The sequence below is a fragment of the Antedon bifida genome, chromosome 4, assembly GCF_963402885.1.
Source record: "Antedon bifida chromosome 4, ecAntBifi1.1, whole genome shotgun sequence".
In the NCBI taxonomy this organism is placed as follows: domain Eukaryota; kingdom Metazoa; phylum Echinodermata; class Crinoidea; order Comatulida; family Antedonidae; genus Antedon; species Antedon bifida.
In genome coordinates, this window is record NC_136229.1 from 25,337,647 (window position 1) to 25,356,086 (window position 18,440).

The 18,440-nt window shown below is 31.9% G+C and overlaps 1 protein-coding gene across 2 annotated transcripts in view; it reads left to right on the forward strand.

Moving 5' to 3' along the window:
* LOC144840458 (short transient receptor potential channel 7-like) overlaps nucleotides 1–18,440 on the forward strand; it is a 45,696-nt gene that overhangs the window by 10,720 nt on the left and 16,536 nt on the right. Inside the window, exon 1 of one of the 2 annotated variants that reach the window (XM_078696276.1) lies at nucleotides 7,515–7,685. The exons of the other annotated variant lie outside the window; for it this stretch is intronic. Coding sequence (XP_078552402.1) covers nucleotides 7,639–7,685 — 47 coding nt within the window. The 5' untranslated portion in view covers nucleotides 7,515–7,638. Of the gene's footprint in view, nucleotides 1–7,514; nucleotides 7,686–18,440 lie in introns of those variants that run through there. 2 annotated transcript variants of the gene reach the window in all.

Genomic DNA, 18,440 nt, shown 5'->3' on the forward strand with positions numbered 1-18,440 from the left:
ATCGACCGTCTCTGTGAATCTATAAACAATGTGCAATATGAATTTCAGGGTTTCAATCATGACGTTATGTTATTAGGAGATTTTAATCTACCTGAGATAAAATGGCGTTTGAATAGTTATAATAAGTGCAATATTGTAGAATGTGAAGCTCCCGACAACTCCAATGGCAAATTTTTTATAGATAATATTTTACAGGGTAATAATTTTAATCAATTTGTATATTTTCCGACATGTGCCGATCACACTCTTGATCTTGTCTTGTGCAATACTATATGCCATGAAGTTTCATTCGGTGAAGATATTTTCACTTCTGATCACTGTGCAATAAATTTTAAATATCCTATAGAGTTTAACAAACACCTTATCAATAATGACGATCGATTGTTATATAATTTTAAGAAACTTAACAAATTAGATTTTATACAAACACTTTCTCATATTCCTTGGAATTTACTTGATCTTGCCGTTGACATTGATGAGGCAGTTAATTTATTTTATGATTTTATTTTTGCTACTATCAAAGATCTCGTCCCTGTTTTCAGACCTAAGAGAAAACTCCCACCATGGTTTGATAATGAGCTCTACACTGCTTTGAAATCTAAAGAATCATATTTTAGAGAAAAAAAACGTAATCCAAATAGGTTAAATATTGAAAATTTTCGATTTGCTAGGTCAAATTTTAAACGACTTTGTAGATTTAAGTATCGAACCTATGTTAATTCATTATGTTGTAATTTAAGTTGTAATCCGAAACGTTTTTGGTCTTGGATAAAATCCTCAAGAAAAAATAATAACAACATTCCTTCGGAACTACATTTTAATAATCAGTCAGCTTACACTGTAAAAGACAAAGCGAAGTTGTATATACAGACATGGCTAAAGCCTTTGACAGGGTCTCCCATAAGTTGCTCTTGTTTAAACTTCAACAATTTGGTCTAAATCACGATTTAATTTTATTTTTTACAAGTTATTTATCGGACAGGTTTCAGAGAGTCACTTTTGATGGTAACGCGTCTGAATGGCTTCCAGTTTTATCTGGCGTGCCTCAGGGGTCTATTTTGGGGCCTCTTTTTTTCATTATGTTTATTAACGATTTTTCCTTTGTTCCTCGTCATTCTAATGTTCTTATGTTTGCTGACGATATCAAATTATTTAAGTCTATACAAACTTTAAATGATATGTTGTTGTTACAAGAAGACGTTGACAGACTCATTCACTGGTGCGACACTTGGAATATGTCAGTCAATGCCTCTAAATGCAAATCAATGTCTTTTACTCTTAAGAAAAAACCCATCTATTTTGACTTTTATATTAAGAATATTATACTTGAAAGAGTCTCTGTTCACAAAGACCTTGGTATTTTTTTAGATAGTTCATTAACCTTCTGTAAACATATTGATTTTATAGTCTCTAAATGCAATAGGCTTTTGGGTTTTCTTTGGAGACATTGCAGACATATCAACGATAAAAAGGCATTAGTTATTTTATACAAATCTTTAGTTAGGTCGAATCTTGAATTCTGCAGTGTTATTTTTAACTCTATTTCTCTTGCCCAGTCTTCTAGATTACAAAGTGTACAGAACAAGTTTTGTCGATTTTATGTGCGTAAATTTGGTTCTATTAGTAAAGACGTTCTTATTAATTTAGCGGATAGGCGTAAATTATTTGATTTAATTTTTCTTTTTAAGGCTGTGAACTCAATTTTTCATGGTAATTTTGAAGTGTACTTTCCTATTTCTGTTCCACAATATCAATTGCGTTATCCTGCTTTATTTTCTATATCAAGAGGGAGGGTAAATATTACTAAAAATGGTTTTGTTAATCGTTTGCCTAAGTTATACCACTCACTATGTAAAATTGATGGATCTGTTGATATTTTTTTTGATTCCCTTGCTTGTTTCCGTCACAAGGTTTTGTCTAATGTCAGTAATATTTAAATGTTGTCTTGTTATCTGTTGATTTTTGCTTGTATATTATATGTTATATTTTACGATCAGCCCTGTTAATGGTGACGTTTGGTCACTGTAGGGTGATGATGAAATAAAATAAAAAAAAAAAAAATAAAAAAATTATTTATGTATTTATTTAAGAGCAATCTTAGGTCGCTTTCATACCAACCTTCTGGTTTCCTGAGACCCCATTTCATCATTTTCTTTTTTTGAAATATTGTACATATATAATTATTTTTTGTGATACGAATAAACGTATTTGTATTGTGTTTCGTTCTAATATTAAGAATGAGTTTTACTTTCCAATTATTGCGAATGCCGTTCGTTTTTATAATCACACACGATTTATTAGACACTCGCCCTTAAAGTACAATACGTTTGAAGTCGTAAGATATTAATGTTAAGAGCGTGGTGCCATATGTAGTAGATGTCTGTCATAGTAATGCGGTATTATAAACAGAGATTTTGTCATAAATTTATATTATAGGCTATATCTCTTGTGTAAAACAATACAATACCAAACTAGTTTGACAAAAAAAGTGTGATGTGCCCAAATATGGTATTGATATGCCCATCATCATGTCCATATATGGGCACATCACATTTTTTTTGTAACATAAAGTTTAGTAGTGTAGGTAGAGTTTTACTCATGTGAATGCATTATTTACAATTTCCGATATATAACTTTACTAATGTGTTAATTTGTCATCAATCAATCTCTATTCATTAGTTAAATATAAACAGATTACATTATAATAGTATGTCACGCATAATGGTCCATAGTCTGACAATATAACATACTAGTATTATATACCGTACGGTAGATAAGTCAATTTCAGATATATATATATATAACAAGTATCATATTTAAAACGATTTCTTTTTTGAGTGACGGAAGCATAATATATTGTTATGTTGCATTCATAACAATATTATTAAAAATAATTATAATTATAATTGACATCATCATTTTTAAAAATAACAATGCTTTTATAATATCCCTCATCTGACAATTTTGTATATCACAAAAAAACTATTTCCCACCATTATGAAAATGATGATTTCACTACAATGTCAAGTAATATGACGCTTATATAAAGAGCACTTCTTATTAAGTGGTCACCCTGGCAACCGTTTGCATCATTTAATTGATCTCGATATAGGATAAACCATAGACAGCGGAAAGGCTGCTGGTTATATAGACATGATATGTATTTATGCCTATATAACCTGCAATGTCTATATAACCCGCCTAACTGTATTACTTCATTAGTGCTAACATACTCACTTTTATAACTGTGTTGTAAACTATATTTACATAAATACAACAAGCCTATAGTTCGTTATAAAGACCTCGTTGAAATATTTGATTTCGCCCTTTAACATTGGTTCGTATTGGACGTAAGCGCACCGCATGGGTACTGTATGTTGACGTCCTGTCGCGTGTGATTGGTCTCTACTCACTTGCGTTGTGCCTACGTCGTGGGAACAAGCTAGGCCTACTCAACCTGACGGTTGCTCCACATCCTTTTGCGTGTAGGCCTACGTTCTTAAGTTGAGTCTTAAGCTTGGTTCTTACTTCTTCTTGGACGCAAGGATGTACACGTAAGCACACCGCATGTTTTGACTAATCACCATCAATGGATTATTTTAACTGTCGCTTGTGATTGGTCAACTCACTTTTACCGATTCGGAATCACTAAACTTTGATTTGCAAATTGCTCTCAATATTATTCATGTAGGCCCTACATCTATATTAAATGGGATTTTATTTTTTAAATTTACACATATCCAAAACTGATGCAGTATGTTTAGCCCCTAAATCATAAATCTGATATAATAATGTTATGAAGCGTAAGACTGGGTCAATAAAGCAACAAAGCCATCAAATATTATATAGTATAATATTATATAATTATTACATAACCGTAGCCTATGTAAATAAAGAACGTGATTGGCAGAAATTGCATCACATGACCATTCCGAGACGATCGTTACATAACGATAACCGACTGGTATGACGTAATCAGAGCTGACTGCACTCGATGAAAATGTAATGAAAGGGTTAATTACCGTATCCCAAGGATTTTTTAAAATAATTTTTACAATACACCTCGAATAAGCTATTTATGCTAATTTATATTTTTTTTAGCGGGTGTTTCCTAAAACCCATATCGATTTAATGTAAATTAATGACAAAATAAACGTATGTAAACTTTAATAAAACAGATTAGTATGTATATCTATTACTATAATAAGTCGAAAATTATGTAATGTAGTATTTATCATAAGCATTTGTATACGTCACTGTTATCTTAACCCTGTCTTCACATCTAGTCGAATGTATTCGTGCAATTCACAAACGTTGATGTATTATCTCATATTCAGCTAAGTGTACTATATTTTGTCACGTGAACATTTGCCCAACCAATCAGAGCTCATGGATATTTGATTTGCACAATAATTATGTTCACTTAGTGAAAAATTGTAGGCCTATTTAGAAGATGAGATTTGAAAGGTTTTAAAACATTTCTACATTTTTCACGATGTTTAAAATATTCGGAAATACACTTAAAGTGTGGTACATTTGTTTCCAGCCATGAGTAGACCTTAGGGTACATTCGGTTTCAACATAGAGGAAATGTTACATACGTAATTAATATTTTAACACATACACATATTTTATCGGTTATTACAGAGAAGTAAATGTCCAAACTCCAACGGACTAGTCAAAAAGAGTAATTTCGTTTGTTAACCAAAAACATGTTTCTATGCTGATAATGTAAACATAAAAAAAAGGTTTGGTGTAGTAAGTCTGTTTAAAGTAGTTATTTTATTTGATGTTTTTTATCCGTGTCTATTTTTAATCCGTGTCTATTTATAATTGTTATTTTATATTCACTCATAAGCTAGAAATGTCTGGTCTTGTATTACACAAGAGTGTGATTAAATAAATCAAAAACAGATATATAAAACCTCACCATTTATAGGCCTATGATTATTCTGGTCGTGTGCAGGCTTTCACTAGGCTTAAATACAAAAAAAGTGTAGGCCGGAGTACGGGAAAGGCGTTGCAGACAAGCATTCTCAGCTCCCCAGACAAGGACCCGGATATTAGCCAGTCCACTCGGGTATCGTTAAATCTTGTTTTAAGTGGGTTATGGCTGTAGCTCATATACAGTATATTGGTCGGTCTAAAACATGTATTATTGGGATTTGTGAAAACAGAGCAGGAATTCAATTCATGCAAATTGAAGTCAATTCATGCAAATTTAATTAAAACAGAGGTCTCTTCTTATTAAACATTAAGGTTACGGAGGGCCTACTATTGATTCTTCCTCCAACCAGAATCTTTAAATGTTTTCTTTGAATGTATATTATACTGCGGACAATAATCTCATCACAATCACAAAAATGCACCTTCGCTAAAGTCTAATATTTTTATTTAATTTCATTTGATTCATGTGTTTGTTTGCCTGGGTTAGACGTCTAGGCCTTCTCGGCTTTTTACGTCTATTCGTAGAAAATATTCAACAATTTATACATTTATTGTGGCAAGTCACATTTGAAACACAACTGTCTCAATGATTTGAGTCTTATTAGATCTTGACGTCTGTCTAATGTATGTTCCTGAATGACTGATGTTTTATGACTTAAGCAGCACTATTGTATGCTTTGTTTATTATACACTACGCTATTTCAGGGATAGTACTTTATGCATGCAGACTTTCAAATGAATTTTATGTTTATGATGTGTGATTAAATTAATTATGTTTTCCCGATATCTAGCGTGTCTGTGGGGATGGGTAGTGGCAGCCCCATCGGGGAAGGTTATTTTATTTATTCATTTAACAACATATTTATCTAGGATTACATAATCAGGTGAAAGACAAACCTGTTCACTGTGGTCCTGTTTTAAATACAAAATCATGATTTGGAAAAAAAGTAGATCGATATCTAGCTTTAAATGAAGCAATTGTTGGAGAATATTGTTTGTTATAGCCGGTTTTCTAGTAGTCACACATATTCGCAAGAATCGAAGAGTTGTTAATATTTGTTCAAAGTTTACGCATCACAATCTTAGATGGGAATATGATTACACATTCGATGGAAAACAAGCGCGGTAAGTAAAAAGATAAGGAAGGTAATTTTAATTTTAAAACATTTTTAATTTTGAGACAACATAGTGCTTTATACTGCAAAATAAAAGTGTTTTTAATCAAGAAATGAAATTAATGACAGCCGATATGTTACGTATGAAACGCCATGTGTGCCAAAAATGTATATTTTTACCAATTTAAGTTGAAATTCAGTTTATAACCTAGACTAAATTGATAGAGAATATGTTAGTTATTTATGTTTTGTTGATTTTGTGCTACCACATGAATTCACAGGAATTGTTTAATCATTATGCAAAGTTGTATTTTATTTGTCAAAATTGATCACAGAACGTACAAAGATGGCGCTGTTGACCGTTACGATCTTGTTACTTGTTGAGATTCGTCAAGCGATGCTTTATGAGCCCCTCGTGTTTAAAATTGTGTCAACGTAAATTAGTTAAATCACTTTCACCTCAACATCATTGTTTTTTACGGGATTGAAACAGCATTTTTACGGCCTAGTACGCTGCAGTAATTACATGACTTTATCTTTCGTCATAATTCCTTATCAACAACCAACTCAGGCCTGTGTACATTCATTTTGGAGGTTGGCATAATTACGTCCGTTCACGATAATACCACGTACGAAATAAATTAACAACAACAATTATTATAATTCATTCGTACTTTATTTACAAATGATGGCACGTACGTTATTTGTTTCCACTAAGACGCAATGAAGGACGTAACGTGCAACGCAAGTAATTTGACCAATCACAAGCGATGGGTTATTCGGAACTGTATTATTGCGTCCTAACGGGAACCAAACTTAACTAACTGCGCGTACGCCGATGCCATGTACACGTCACCAGCACCGGTGATCGATAGTCATCGTATTTATGATATACGTTACGTCATCATTCTATACATTCGATAAAACCTTAATTTCGCCAAAAATCTCTTTAAATAATAATCTTCTAATTTTTGTTTTTAAAACTGATTTTAGTGAACATCACGATTATAATTACATATCTCATAACTATGATTTGTTTTAGAGAACCAATAGAGTTGAATGGCGAACAATAGGCCTACTATGCAAACATCTAGTTGGGTATGAAATCATAACAAACCGTTTGGTGGCGCTAATATCCACATTTTACACTTTCTTTGGGAACAAATTAGAAACAACTGACTTGTGCCATTTGGGGTCTGTATATCCAGGCAAGATGAGCTGGAACTTTTTTTTGGTGGATATATAGACCATAAATGACACAAATCAGTTGAGAAATACTTTTTTCCCACCTCGGCCCTTTTTAGACTTAACATAGGGATACTGTCTGGTGTTTGTTGCCTTGATTTACCAATGATGTATCAGTGCGCCCTCATGTATTGTTCACGATTCTTCTTACTAATGATGATGGCTGTGACGAACGTACTTACGAGTAGACGTGCAATAGTCGTACCGATACTCAACAGATGACAGGATGTAATATGCACGATTCTTCCCATTGTCAAAATACGTCAATAATGCCGCTATTCTGAGGATTTAATAATGTCAGGCGTGTTTTGGAATTGAGCCGGCCGCGACGATGTCGACCCAACAAGCGACATATGAAAAGCGTCATGAGTTTTACTGGTAAGATTGAAAACGATGTTATAATTAAATTGTAGATTAATGTTTAGAAACATGCAAACGTATTAGTTTGAAAATACTGTAATATTTGGTTGTGCTGCAAATGCGTTTGTACTCCTAAACTGGTAAATTTAAAAACAGTGTTTTATTGTTATTTGAGTAATTCGTAATTTAATCGAACATAAGTTATCGACTTTTAACAAAAAGCATCGGAAAACATTGTTTTGATGGTTTTTATAAGACCCTTTGGAAGATCTTTAAAGCCAAATGGTCTATCTTCACAATGTAACTGATTTGTACAATTCATATTTGTTGGATTCTGTGTTTAAAGGTTGTGTCCCATCCATTGTGTACACAACACCTTCGCAAGATGTTTAGTTGTAAGCCCTCCCTAACCCCGTTTTTATTCATTATTACGCATCCAGAGTAGGCCTACAGCTACAAATCCACCAATTACATGCATGATGGATAAACTTACTATAAACATGTTAATAAATTAGGCTTAATTTGAGGCTTGGGATTTTAGTAGAAGGTTTCGTGAGATTTACAACTAACCCTGATCAAGATTGAACCATGTACCTTGGGATTGGAAGGTAAGCACCAAGCTACAGCTCCATTAAAAATTCCTACCTCTCATATTGAACATCATGTGTCTTAAGCTTGGTTCCCACTAGGACGCAACGCAAAGACGTGAGCCGCAACCCATGCGAATTGACCAATCAAAGCGATGGATTATTCAAACTGTCGTTTGTGATTAGTCAATTCGCTTACGTTACGGCTTACGTCCTTACTTTGCGTCCAAATGGGAAACAAGCTTTAGTGTCTGATCAATATATCCGCAACAGCCGTGTTTTATAGCTATATCTGACTTTGTCTTTGAGTGATACCTTATGAAGTGCTTTTCTGTCTATCTATTTGGTATTCGATTGGTTGCTTTTGGAAGATAAACCATCAGCACTTCGCACTTCTTCTGTAGGTCTACTATAAAAGTAGGCATTGCATGGAGTAGTAATAACAGTATATTACCTTCATAGAGAAAAAAAGTTTATAGTATAGGCCTACACTTTATAATATGCTATTCTTAAATAATGACGTATGCTGTGTTAGTCACGATAATCATATCCTTTTACCATAGAAAAATATTAAATCATTTGCAAAGAATAAATTAATTAAACTATATTTTAAACATCCTGGGAAAATCCCCCTATATTTTAAAATTCGATCGTAAGATTTCCCGGAATTCATTTTGTTTTTAATGTATTTATTTGGATACCAGTACATCCCGCAAATATGCACATGATAATTATGATCCTACCTGTGGAACTTGCATCTGTTGACTAATAAGCATAATGATATTGAATTTGTTTTTATGCAATACAATGATACCGACAGAAAAAAAAGAAGAAACGATGTTGTGATATATACTGCGCATGTCTATTTCGCCTATATGCATCAAGTTAAAATTGTTATTATTACCTTCACATTGTAAACCTAATTGTTATTTTAAAGTTTATTAACAATAGACCTAATATAAGTTAGTACAGAATTATATTATAGACTATTATGTTAATCATTGTAATTAATAATTGAAATTATGATTCTTCGAATTATTAGTCACCCTGATTCCTTTTATTTCGTCATTTTTCAATATTAATAATATTTTAATATTGACTGTTTGACAGCCAGTTTCATGACGAGAAGGATAATTACTGATTACAAGTAAACTACCGTATTATTATTATTGTTTTATTTTTATTATTATTAGGAAGGAGAGGAGAGTTGGGGGAGAAGGGGGGGGGGGGGGTGTCAGCCATCATGTACAATAAGGATACTACTACCACCACCACCTAGAATGTTATTTATTTATCTCTATTTTATTATCATTATTATTGTATAATAATTTTAGTGATTTTCAACAGTTGCGTGCGTGCCGAGATAAGCAGTTAAAAAATAAGACCTAATTAAACGGTAAACCTTAAATAGGTTGAGTACGGCTTTTATATATTAAGTACATTTACTGAGCTGTTTAATATTGCTATTATCGATGAATGTAAACACAACCCCAAAAATAATAAATTAAAAACAGTATTATGCGTTAAAATATAAATAACATGACATGACATGATAATTTCAAATATTTATGCGAGGATTCTATGATGTAGAAATGTCCATTGACAATTAACAAATAATTCCCATGAAACATACGTGGAACATTAAATAACGGATAGATATAAATACTGTTGGATTCGAACCGCATACCCCTTGATTTGAAGTCGAGTATAATATTATATTATGCTGTCAATAATACAGCTTTCGATTTCCGATAAAATAATAATATAGTAGGCCTAGGTCGTAGTTCTGAGACCGTCGTAACTCCAAACTCTCTCTCTCTCCCTCCACCCCATCTCCCATCTCTCTCTAATTGCGGATACCATGTTTAATTTTTACTGCACTCAAAAAGATTTTACATTCGTATTTTACATTATGCAAATCACCACTTTGTTTGTATATGTTAATGAGATTCGAACATGTAACCTTTTAAGTACAGGACACGTTATGCCTATCATGCCATTATATCAAATTTATATTACTCTGTCTGCAAACAATACTGCTTCTCCGAATTTTTTTCTCTCACTAGAATTAGAGTGAATCGCATTTTACATTATGCAAATCACCGTTGAGATTAAGTCGTTTAACCAAACGCGAGGAAATTAGAATAAGAAGATAATCTAGTAGTTACGGTAAAATACGCGCTGTTACATTAATCTGGAAAATACTAAATTGCTTATTATTAAGATATTAATATTTTTAAACATTCAACGAAGAAAAGATTGATGAGAGATCGGTTGATTTATTTACAAGAATGCTAAAATCCAAATACACGCATAAATTGTAACCTTTAATTGAGGTGCAATTTTGTAAATTTGAAAAGATTTTTTTTTGGTCTTTTGTGTGAGTTTACTCATCTTGTATCCTCAATGCAGAATATCATAATCTAAATTAAATTTATATATTTATTATTATTTATATTCTAATCTTAATTCGTATATTTCTGTGTGAGTATACTCGTCTTGCATCCTCCATGCAGAATATCATAATGTATACATTTATTATTATTTAATATCATTCTAATCATAATTCGTATATTTCAATTTAATAGTATCCTTCTCAGAAAACAGAAACTGACGTTTTTTTTATGTTTTATTTTGTTGTCTTTCCCATTCAACTTCAGATTATTATTTATTATTTATTATATAGAAAGTTACGACCTCTATCTACAGAATGATAAATTCAAATAGGCATCCAGCAAACGAGATTTGTTTTGAAAGCAATCATACAATTCAGATGTGTAATTTGAAACGTTGGGTTTGCGGGGGAAAATTAGTAGCCAGTATAGTAATTATATTCCATTATAACATTTCTATAATGATTGTAAATCGGTTTTTCTAGTAATTTTATTATTTGATTAGCAATTTTCCTGGAAACGCAATAAACCGTTATCGTCTTAGTCTCTATCAAAAAGGTTTTCATAGGGTAATGTAATTTCTCTTTTCTCTAATTGGAGTTATGAGGTGTCCCCCGCCCTTTATTAGGGTTGATTGTAGGCCTAGTGTTAAAAAATAAAATTGTTGAAAGTTGAAATAGTGCTCTACTAGGCCTATACACTGTTTCAACCCGTTTAACTTCTTCTGCTGCGTTCCAACATGGACGTTGTACCGAAAACTCTGAACTATCAGGTACATCTGTGTTAAATTGGAAGTAAAAAATGCTCTTCAAAAGTAAATTACAACGTACTATAAATAACAGTAAGGGTACTACGCAGTTCTTCTTACCGATAACAGTGAGTCTATCGACCCATGAATAATTACAAATAAAGTGAGATGAGTTTATACGTTCTAAGAATGAATACGATAAATGTTTTTAGTTTGGGAGTTGATGAAGGATGAAGATTGAATTAAGCTCTGTCTACACTAGTTTAACAAAAAACAATTCCCAAAACAATGTTCCCAAATATGTAGTGATATGTCTAAGTATGGTAGCGATATGACATCATCATGTCCATGGCACATCACATTTTTTTAGATTTGTTTACGATTTATCTCACCAAGTTACTTTAAAGATGTTTTGGTAAAAAATACTGATTGTGTTTAATTTTAAAACCATTTTATTCAATTCAATTCTGGTTTATTAAAAATGCGTGGCATTGCAGAATAATCTGAATTGCGCTAAATTTTACATTCTAAAATAAAGGTATATAGGCCTAAACATATTTTCACATTCCATTTAAAAGTTCATTCATGTACAAATCTACAAATAACACATTTAAATATAGTAGGCCTACAACCTGTTAACTTGTAATAGGGTATTTCTTTTAGAGAAAAGCATTGAAACAATTCGCTATAATAATTTTCTTTCAAGAAAAAAGACCATAATTAACCTAAAGTCTAGTCTACACTATCAAACTTTATGTGACAAACATATGGACATGTCAAATTATTACTACCATTTTTGGACACATCACACTTTTTTTGTCAAACTAGTGTGATAGTGTAGACAGAGCTTAAGACAGTAAAATGAAACAAATTGGCAATACTTAATGCAGATTCACATTGGTACGAACGTGTGAAAGCGTTTCCATGTTGATTGATGTCAAATCTCTCTGAGATTAGCGTGTGTGAACGAGTTTAACTTGGAAGATTATTGAATGTAACAATTTGTCATTATATTTGAAATATCTACATCTGCTGACTGACCAGACCTGTAATTGAGACATTTTAAAAATATATATTGTCTCTATGAAATTTGTTTTTCTAATATTAGGCTAACCCTTATTAATGATAGCACGGTAGCTCATTAGCAATGTTAAGATAATAATGATATTCGATATATATTAACATAGTTTTGTACTGCATGTTTTACTATACAGTACCATTTTATGAATATGAATAGCATATTTATTTTCTACGCTACATTAGCAAAGGAGTTCCATGTAGATTAAAAGATCGCAACTGGATCAGAGTTAATCCCTAAGATTAAATTAGTTGTTTTAATTTCTATTCTATAGATAGTCCTCCAATATCCATAAGAACCACAAATCCCGCAGTAATCTTGTTTGATGATTATTCTAAATTCATAAACAAAGGCGGTGATGTTTGAGTCCAAAGAGTAGCTCATGTACTTAAACCTTCTCGATTACATAAAATGTCATAAGACGGAGTAACACCATGCATATATTTACATGTAGTTATGTAACAATTTGTAATCGATTACACAATAACTGACTCTGTTACCTGTTTACACAAGATAATTACATTTATCATATGAAACGCCGACATACTGACTCCTCCAAAAAAATGTATTACAATACTTGTATATTTACACTTTATCAAATATGGAACGCCACGTTGTGATAGATTACGGTCAGATGATAGGTTAACACCATACGCAGATTTAAATTGTTAATAATATGAAACGCCACATTGTGACAGATTACAGCCTTGATCAGAGATGATAGGTTAACACCATACGCATATTTACATTTTTATCATAATATGAAACGCCACCTTATGATAGATTACAGCCTTGGTCAGAGATGATAGGTTAACACCATACGCATATTTACATTTTTATCATAATATGAAACGCCACCTTATGATAGATTACAGCCTTGGTCAGGTGATAGGTTAACGCCATACGCATATTTACATTTTTATCATAATATTAAACGCCACCTTATGATAATAGATTACAGCCTTGGTCAGATAGGTTAACACCATACGCATATTTACATTTTTATTATAATATGAAACGCCACATTCTAATCAATTATGCTTTCGTCTGTCTTTATTAGTATAGTCAATTAGCACGAATACAGCCGCGTCAAAGTAAACCGATGCGTAATTCATTTTATCAATTACGTTGACAGAATGCTAATTGTCGTAGGAAATTAACACATTGACGTTCTATCGTATTCAAAAAAGCAATGATAGATAACCGTTGTTGCTGTTGGGAAGTGTGTGTGCTGACATGGTACAACTGGCCTAATATTTTATAAATGCCATTTATATAACAAGTTTGAAATCGGCATAATTATTTCTAATATTGAGTAGGCCTATATCCATGTGTTGTATGTCCTGTATACGTTCCTTTACAGGCCTACATCAGTAGAAACCCTTCAGAAATGCAATTGGTACATTTATTAGAACTTTCTGGTATACATAGCGCAGCAGACTACATAATAATATTCATCTTGCAGTGTTATTTTCATTTTTTGCTCAGATTGACAGAAAGTTTGTTATTCGCAGCTGTTCTTATAGGCCTAAATGGTCAGAATGTTTGTGCTTGAACTCAATACCTTTCTCCCCTTTCCTATATGCGATGTATATGTATATTGCTTGTTTTATTGATTATCTTTGAGATATAAATTTAACTTGGTTTTAAAATCAGAATAACATATATTGCAATTACAGAATTAAGAAAGGAAGTACTGAAGTTTAGGTCAAACAAATGACCCATAGTTACTGATCAAGTACACAAACCTTGACGAGCAATAGGTTTTTAAAAACGGTTGGGGTAGATTTACTCTATCATCAGAAGTAAAAATAAATATAAACAATTACCAAATGCTGTTTGCATTTCTTCAAATTGTAAGACAAACAGTGTTTGACCCATTTAAGTTCTTAATTACTGCGCGGAACTAGACATTATGAAATAACACTTTTGGTGTTTACATTGCTGTACACTGAAAACATTATTGCTGGAAACATTAAGTGTTTCCAGTACAAAGTTCAAATTTGTTTGTGTTAAAATCGCTTTGAGTTTATTAAAGATAAAGTGAAAAGGAAAGAAAAAAAAGAAAAGAAAAAAGGAAAGAAAAATGAAACATTGAATGTTTCCAGTACAAAGTTGAAATGTGTTTGTGTTAAATTCGCTTTGAACTTATTAAAGATAAAGTGAAAATGAAAGAAAAAAAAGAAAGATAAGGGAAACATTGCATGTTTCCAGTACAAAGTTCAAATTTGTTTGTGTTAAAATCGCTTTGAGCTTATTAAAGATAAAAGTGAAAAGGAAAGAAAAAAGAAAGAAAGAAAAAGGAAACATTAAGTGTTTCCAGTACAAAGTTCAAATTTGTTTTTGGTAAAATCGCTTTGAGTTTAGTAAGGATAAAGTGACAACGAACGAAAGAAAGAAAGCAAAGAAAAGAAAAAGGGAACATTAAGTGTTTCTAGTACAAAGTTCAAATTGTGATTGTCGTAAAAATGTTTTGTGTCTTGTATTTTTTCTTAATTACCGTATTTGTGGTTTAGAACAAAAAAATGAAGAGGAAAAGAAGAAAAAGAAAGAAAGAGAAAAGAAATAGAAAGTAAAGGTAAAAGAAAGAAAGAATGAAGGGATCTTACAATTTGAGGGTCATCCATAATGTTGATTTTCCAAGCTAATAGATTGAAAAAGAAAAAATGACTACAAAATTAAGTGGTCAAAACCATGGATTTACACTTTTAACAATCGTGTTTTATGGTCGCACATCATACGGTGGTAATTTCTCAGACAAGATACCATTAAGAGTAGACTCATCAAGACTTTACTAATGATTTGTTGAAGACACTCATTACATGCAGATATTAAATTATTATTTACATATACATACATGCATAAATAGTTAATGTTTTCAGTTAATTCAGAGAGTCTACAAAATCTAACCAATTCAATATCGTAAAAGTAATATTGGTTATGTTTTTATATTTATTTGACTAACTCAACCCCAAAGATTACAATAATACAATGTAGGCCTACCATTTAAAATAATTAAATTATAGCTAGCTAGCAATGATTAAAGTTTTACTTCTATCCTTTTCACTACCTCAATTTTCTAGGCAGGTGTATGTATATAGATGTATACTGTCATAGCAGACAAAGTATAAACAACTAGGGTATAATAGTTCCGCGTTTCCATTGTTCAATGTGGTTATTTCCAAACTCATTAATGTATATTTTAAATTCCGGTAGTGATAACCACAACATTATTGACCATAAACTTGCATTACGTTAAATATTGGTCAGCAGAAATGTACTCTATAATGTAACCATGGACTAAACAAGAGTCCATTACGTACCACCCTCCCCCCACCAACAAAAAATAAGTGAAGAATTTGTGTTTACTACTGTAAGTCAATACAATGAGTATTCTATCTAAAATTGACGTTTCGAAAATATTAAATTCTCATTTATAAGCTATAAGCATTCTTTCTAAATTTCATAAATATGCACACGTTTTGTTGGCGACGGTATAATATATTTTTAATTATATGAAATTGCTAAATGGTAATACCATTACTATTGGCATTATTTGTTTTATTTTTGTTGTTGAAATTATTAATAATAATTTATGACTTATATATTTGCAATTAGAGTAAAATATTTACACTCAAATTCGTTGGGAATGCAAATTAGATGTTATTGTAGTGCGCTTCAATAGTATGGTAAATAGAAACATCTTGTGAAGTAATGCCATGTTATTACGCGAACTATATCAACATAATTATTTTTATGTTACACATTTGTTTGCATAACATTCGAGGACTACACTTTTCCAATAAACCGATGCCTATGTCATACCAGTCAGTCCTCGCGTGTCGCACGAATATACGAATCAGTATGCTACCTAAAATGGTAACACAAGATGATAATGTACACAAAGCCTAATTATATTAGTAGAACATATTTGGTCATAATTGGGCGTACTAATAACTATGTTTTGCTAATGTGTATTATGTGCATCAGACAAGACTTTAAATTAATTAACTTTTACCCCTCATTAATTAATCTAAATCTAGACAGCTCGTTAACTGATTTGAATGATTATCCAGTAATCATTCATAATCAACCATTTGTTTGGTTAATAAGTCATAAGTAATGCTTTTACGTGATTGTTTTGGATTAAAATGATATCAACATTGGTCATTGATATTATTTCGTAGCAATTTCCAGTGAAATATTGTCGTAATCTCTGATAGTGTATGTACCATTTGAACTCCTACCGTTTTATGCTTATTATAGAATCGTGCACTCATTGTTCACAGTATCTGATGGATCGGTGTATGGTGTACTTTTCTGGGGTTGGTGAAACATGTCCATTTATTGGCTTTTGTGTCCATTATGGTTTTTTTTCCTGTCCACTATAGAGGTTAAGGGCGCTGTTATTGCCAATATAGGGAATTTCCATAATAAGGACTGTCTGTCATAGGGCTTATAATGGACAAATAAAGCCCTTATAATGGACAGATTTCACCAGATCTAAGGCCATTCTTGTTATTGTTTGTCGTTATTTTGAACTGAAGTTGTATTCAATGTACAGAACGACATAATAGTACTTCTGTAACTCTGAAAAACTAAACAAACACATAATTAATAAACAAACACACTTAATTTAAATGTATTCTTTGTAGTGCCGATTACCGTACTGCATTAACTATTAATAGCATTACAAAACATACAACCCCCCTCCCCCCGCCCCCCCCCCCCCCCCCCAAACACACACAAACATAGATAGATTAACCAAAAAGTCTTACCTTAATAATATCTCACCAAACGTATTATTTCATTCTCCTTATTTCAATTACTTATTATTTTTATTGCATTAATTAGAGGAAACCATAGGCAGGTGGTAGAGAAGGAATCGTTTAAATCGAAATCTCCAGGTAGCCAATATTGTCAAAAATGTACAATCTTAACGTGAAGATAATCTCGATTTCTATAATAATAGACCAACACATCCGATTGTAACATTTAATTAAAATCGGATGTTTTGATATTAAGTTTTTAACATTTTTAATAATCCTTTGCAGTAGGGCCTATATTTATTTTATACAATATTTTGACAGTTTTTGCGAAAAGTGCCGTATTTAATTGTGGTATTAAACTACTATACGCAGAATGCAGTTCCGCTTATTTTGCGAGGATGTAGGGCAATTCGTTAATCAATTTATCAGGTTCTATAAGATTTGTTTTGTCATTTTCAAACGTGTAAACACTTACGCAATGTCTATTCCACCCAATTCACTTTGTATCTCCGCATAGCCTGTCTGTTCAGTATTATAGGCAACTGTACACATGTATCACATGTTTCGCCTATATTGTGTTAAGGTTATATAACGCTTATTATGGCCTATGATACAGGCGTCATATGTGATATATATATATGACAGTGTATGCCTATCACAGTTACCTATGAAACTGTAAACATAATAGATACAGAACCGAAATTCATGCATGCATGACATTTGTTATTATTAGATAACATTTTACAGGGAGACTTTTATGTAATATTAACATTAATATGGTTCCAAAATACATTTTTTTCAAGCTGTCCTAAAACAAATTTAAACATTTTACAGAGATTGCCTCTGAGAAGGATAGTGAATGAATTCGCTTATGCCTACAGTATACCCACTGTCCTTAACAATTTGCATAAATAAAAACAATATATAATGATATTATACTGCATAAGTAATAATTCTATATCATTAATTTTGCTTTGAAAACTTCATAGCAAACGTCTAAGGATTATTGTTTTAGTAGATAATTCTATATAAAGACAAAATCTATATTTTACGTCTTGCAGCTTTCGCACGTTGCAATTAATTGTTACAACCCTAAGCGGAATAAGCCATTATTCAGTACTTCTGGCTTTGGGGTGTTCTCACTAATATTACCTGCTTGTGGCTTGTTATTGTATTTCTGAGGCAATTAGCTCCAATA